The sequence below is a fragment of the Stegastes partitus genome, unplaced genomic scaffold (assembly GCF_000690725.1).
Source record: "Stegastes partitus isolate 25-593 unplaced genomic scaffold, Stegastes_partitus-1.0.2 Scaffold1318, whole genome shotgun sequence".
Lineage (NCBI taxonomy): Eukaryota > Metazoa > Chordata > Actinopteri > Pomacentridae > Stegastes > Stegastes partitus.
In genome coordinates this window covers 119,613-124,998 of record NW_007579049.1, presented here as the reverse complement: position 1 = coordinate 124,998, position 5,386 = coordinate 119,613, and the positions used below count along the sequence as shown (strand labels likewise).

Below are 5,386 nucleotides of genomic sequence, written 5' to 3'. Positions count from 1 at the left end.
GCTACTCTGGATCAAGACACAGTCAGGAGTAGAGTTTGGACCTGAGCTGGTTCTGACTCACCATCCAGCAGCAGCAGGTCCGGTCTGGAGACAAAAACAACACAGAATCGTCAGAGAGCTGGACCTCATGCAGACGTACCGTTTGTCCTCATTTCCTCCCTTTGACTACATGAACGCCTGAACATCGTCGGGTTCTGTATGTTTGGAAACAGACGGAACCAACTCACCGAGCGAACAGAGCCCTCGCCAGCGCCAACCTCATCCTCCATCCTCCGGAGAACTCCCTGAACATAGAAAACACAGCTGCTGAGGCTGCTGCTGAGGAACCAGGTGATCTAATGTGTGTGTGACGGACAGGTGACTCACTTGGTGGTTTGCTGCTGCATTTTGGGAGAAAACCCGAGACCGGCCAGGATGACGGAGGCTCTGATTGGACGAGACACGCGTCAGTCAACAACAAATCATTCAACAGAAGTCTGAGACGTAGGTCAGAATGTTTACATCAGGAGCTTATTGGTTCATTTATCAACAGATTTACTGGATGTTTGAACCTCCATGATGACTGAACAGCTTCCTGCAGCAACACGACCTGAACCTCAGCCTGAAACATTCAAGTCCTCAGTTCAGACTCTGTTCCAGCCTTTAGACCTGCAGACCTCCAGTGTCTCTGCAGTCGCTTTGAGACTCTTTGCATGTCTTATTGGTGGTTTTTAGTGTCTTTGTGGTGGTTTTGAGTCTCTTTATGACTATTTTTTGTCTCTTTATGGTGGTTTTGTGTGTCTTTTTGCTGGCTTTGCATCTATTTGTAATGGATTTGTATTTCTTGATGTCTCTTTGTAGTGGTTCTGCATCTCTTTATGGCTATTTTTTGCTTCATTATTTGGTTATTTTGCATCTTTTTGGTGGTTTTGCATCTCTGTGGTAGTTTTCCTTCCCTTTGTGGTCATGTTACATCTCTTTGTGGTGGTTCTACATCCCACTGTGGTTGTACTGCATCTTTTTGGCTATCTTTTTTGTCATTTTGCATGTGTTCTTGGTTGTTTTGCGTCGCTTTATGGCTACTTTGTGTTTCTTTACGGTTGTTTTGCACGTCTTTGTGGTAGTCATTTGTCTTTTTGTGGCTGTTCTGCACGTCTTTGTAGTGGTTTTGCTTCTCTTTGTTTATCAGGTTATGTCTCTTTGCTGTCGTTCTACATCCCATTGTGGCTGTGCTACATTATTTTGTGGTCATTTTGTGTGTCTCTGTATTGGTTTTGCATCTTGTTTTGGTCATTTGACACGCCTTTGTGGTAGCTTTGCTTCCCTTCGTGGACGTTCTGACTTTACGTCCATCCAGCTGGTCTCTGGTGCAACATTTGGGATGAATTAACATCAACATCTGCCGCCCCTCAGGGTCCAGAACCAGCTGTTGAGAAACACCGTCTGCAGCGGCTACGACATCTTCGCAGCAGTTTACAGATTTCGATTCGTCCATCTGAGGATCAGAGCCGCTGACGCGTTGTATTTTTATCACCTGGAGCTGTTTTTATTCCGTTCATTCTCTTTTTTCTGTGATCTGATGGATCTTTTTAGTCCATCTGCTTTTTCTTTCTAACTTAATTTTAAAGGAACTACGTGATTAAACCACAGCATTATTATTAGAGCGTGTCAGACACCATGAGGAAGCCGGAGCTGATGATGTGCGTCGGCCTATTTCTGTTGTGTACCAGCACAAACTCATCAAAGTCGCTGTATTTTTAACCGTCTCCAGAGGCAGGACTCTGATCCTCCTGGAGGACTGGAATGATTTCGCCTCACGTTGAGCTCATCTGCTTCAAACTGAGGTTTTGTTTTTCATGTTAAAAGTACATCAATATAATCAGTAAAATGTTCTGTGGTCGTCTCCAGTAATACAGTTCATTACATCATAAGATTATTCATATAAAAGCACACTTTTCCTGCTCTGGTAACAACTCAATGAACCGGCGTCGCCAAAATGAAGCGAAAAACAGCCGTAATCATGTTTCCTCTGATTAACACAAAGCTGCAGTTGTTGAGTTTTTACGCCTCCTGGTTCTGATCAAGCTGTTGATAAAAATAAAAGCACATTTTACTGTGAGCTGACAACTGAAGAAGACAGCTGTGCTTGTTGTTAATTGTTTAACATTTAATTTAGATTTTCAGTTTGTGACGAGCAGCTAAGAGAGACAAAACACCAACGAAGAAGAAAAGCTGCGTGGTTGTCATAGTTACCGGGCCGGGGCTTTGTCGGCTTCGATCTCCTCCAGTTTGACGTAGATCTCCGACAGCCGGACGCTCTCCATCCCGTCAGCACTGAAACAACAACAACAACAAATCAGACACGCAAAACACCAACCGACCCGGTGACATCACAGCCGCTTGTTCGCTATCTGCCAGCTGATTGGACGAATGATACCTGCCCCGCTGGTCGGTGCGTTTACATTCAGTTCCTTTAAATCCTGCAGACGAAAACTGACTTTCATCCATAACAAGCACATTTTGAACATCAGCGACACATTAAGCCAAACAACAGAAACAGAATTTCACTGTTTTCAGATTTAAACCTTTTTAATAAACCTTTATGTCGCTGCTGCAGCTGTTGAGTCACTTCAGCGACCAACCTTCAGATAAAACTAAACGCTGACCTCATGTACGGTTTAGTATTGTGGCCAAACAGGACGCTGAGCTTTTATTTTGACATCGTTTTGTCTTCAGCGTCTGGACAGCTGTGAAACTCTGAGCGAGCTCACGTCTACGGACTCCAGTCGACTCTCTGAGGGACCGAGCTGCTAAGCAACCGTCAGCTGATTGTGGCAAAATAAATGCCGACGGCGTGATGAAGGCTTCGGAGTGGAAACTCTGTTTGATACTAAACAGTCACTTGCTGTACGCTGGTAGTTATGAACACTTCATGACTCATTTCTCCGTAACAGGGCCGTGAACGCCTCAAATAAAACACATCAACAGAGAACAGGCGTGTTTGTGTGTCTGCAAAGCTCTGCTCTCACACCTGCTGAAGTCGATTTCATTGATTATAATGGGAGTAGAGATGCGGCTGCAGTTTAAATGTCACCATAATCATCATCATCAGGGATGCACAATATTGTAGAAAGAAACACTTAGTTTTTTGGGATATATGCTGCATGATGTTAAAGAAAAGGTACAGACATTTTCAGCAGATATTTATATGATAAGTCAATTTGGAAAGAATTAGTAATTCTACAATGATTGGGGTGATTTTGTAGGTGAAAATTTCTATTTGTATGTATTCTATATGTATAGTTTTGTTAAGAAATTATCACTAGTTGACTTCTGCATGAGGCTCCAGCCCCACGAGACCCGACTGAGGATTAGGTGGTGCACAGATAACGGATGGACTTCTGCATGGTCAAATCTTTTCATTAATATGAGCCCAAAGGCAGAACTTTGAATTTCTTCCATATTTCAACTGATCCATACTTATTCATATTGTAGATTCTAAATCAATGACATGATGAGAAATACCAGTGAAGATCTCAGGCTTTTATCGTTATTGCTTCCTGAGATGTTGTTGTTCAAACGGCCTCAAATTTCAACATGTAAACAAAAAGAACCTGCTGAAACTGGGTCGACGGGCAGTTTTTAAAAACATTTTATCTCAGCGAGTGTTTACCATATGAAGCTAAAATTTCACAGATATCCTCATAAATATCTGTATTTTATGCTCTAAAGATTTCAAGATGGTTGAGCAGAACTTGTTGTAAAACTAAGATGATTTTGGAATGACTCAGCTGGACGATGAGTTTATCGTACTTGTGCGGCGGGCGACTCATCAGGTGCAGATCAGTGGTTCTGATCTGAAACACCCTGAAACAAACACTTAAATTGGTCGTTCTCTTACGTTCCGTTGGCGATGCGAGCGTTCAGCGTCTTCTCCTCGTGCAGCAGCTCCTCTCGCTGCGTGTCGCTCTGCAGGACGCTCTGCAGCGCCGCCGTATCGTCTCCGGCTACTTCCTGTTCCACGTGCAGGATGGAGATGTGTCCCGGCACGCGAAGGTTTCGACTGGCCAGCATCTTCAGCAGCGTCGTCTTCCCCAGACCGTTACGGCCGATCAGGCCGTACCGCCGGCCCGACGCCAGAGAAAGCTCCGCCCCCTGCAGCAGACACCTGGAGACGACCAAAGATTCACAGGATTAAACTCTGTCTGGTTAGGATCAGCTGTCGGCCGGTTCTGATCGGTTCTCACCTTTCTCCAAACGAAACGTCAAAGTTCTCGATGCGGATGTCGTAGCTGCGGTTCTTCCCTGATTGGTCGACTCGGTTGTCCTTCTTACTGCTCGCCTGGCTGGCCGATGCCTCCTCCAGGACTCTGAGACGACACAGGAGGACAGGTGAGAGGTGGGCAGGTGAGAGGTGGACAGGTGAGAGGGGGACAGGTGAGAGGTGGACAGGTGAGAGGTGGACAGGTGAGAGGGTGAGAGGGGGACAGGTGAGAGGTGGACAGGTGAGAGGTGGACAGGTGAGGACAGGTGAGGACTCACAGTGGACTGGAGGCTTTCTGGGAGTCCTTCTCGTTCCTGCGTTCATGTTTGGCTTTCAGCTTCGCTTCAGCTTTTTCCAACTTCTTGGCGTCGACCGTCTAAAGAGACACAGAGAGACAAAGAGACAAAGACTCAGAAAGCAGCTTTTATTAGACTTGAGGACATTTTCTTCATTTCAAGCTGAGAAATTAAACCATCACTGAGTCTGAAGCAGCTCAGTTTCACCTCTCAGTGTTTTAATATCCGTGCAGGACATGATGCTGCGTTTAAGGACACGGCAGCAGAGCAGGAAACATCAGGACTTCTACGTTTTCAAATTTGACAAAATCCAAAAGAATTAAATAAAAACGATGCTTAAATGATCCGCTTCTTTAAAAAAAGTCAGTCTGAAAACAGCGAGGAGCAGATTTATCCAGCTACAGACTCTTCACACACACATGCAGGATGATTTTCATCATTACATCATCTACAGATTATTTTTCAGGTGAACTGACTGTTTGGTTTGGGATTTATTTTAACAAGTCAAGTGTTTTCTTGCGTCTTTAAGCTCATAAGAGTCAGAGGAGGATTTCCACAACATGATCATCCTTCACATCTGACTCAGTCCCATACAGTCAATCTACCATCAACACACAGGAGAATTAAAAAAAGAGCCATTAGATCAAATAACTATTTCAAAGTGAGTGTTGAAGGTGTTAAAGACTTACTGTGTTCTGAGGACGTTTCATCATCCAGATGCCTTGAACATCTTTGGCTGCACAAACTGAAGAGGAGGAAACACACGGATCAGTAACTATCATCTGATCAACATTCAGAACAACATTAATGTTTGTTTAGTTCTTAAGCACAAAGTGTTTTATGATTT

At 44.3% G+C, this 5,386-nt stretch overlaps 1 protein-coding gene across 1 annotated transcript in view; it reads right to left on the bottom strand.

The window, feature by feature from the left end:
- The window catches only part of abcf3 (ATP-binding cassette, sub-family F (GCN20), member 3), a 12,482-nt gene that overhangs the window by 4,700 nt on the left and 2,396 nt on the right, over nucleotides 1–5,386 (bottom strand). Inside the window, exons 4-10 of the mRNA XM_008298455.1 lie at nucleotides 5,229–5,321; nucleotides 4,522–4,619; nucleotides 4,227–4,349; nucleotides 3,881–4,147; nucleotides 2,233–2,313; nucleotides 367–426; nucleotides 228–284 (exon numbers count right to left, since the gene is read on the bottom strand). Of these exons, the coding sequence (XP_008296677.1) occupies nucleotides 228–284; nucleotides 367–426; nucleotides 2,233–2,313; nucleotides 3,881–4,147; nucleotides 4,227–4,349; nucleotides 4,522–4,619; nucleotides 5,229–5,321 (779 nt within the window). The remainder of the gene's footprint in view (nucleotides 1–227; nucleotides 285–366; nucleotides 427–2,232; nucleotides 2,314–3,880; nucleotides 4,148–4,226; nucleotides 4,350–4,521; nucleotides 4,620–5,228; nucleotides 5,322–5,386) is intronic.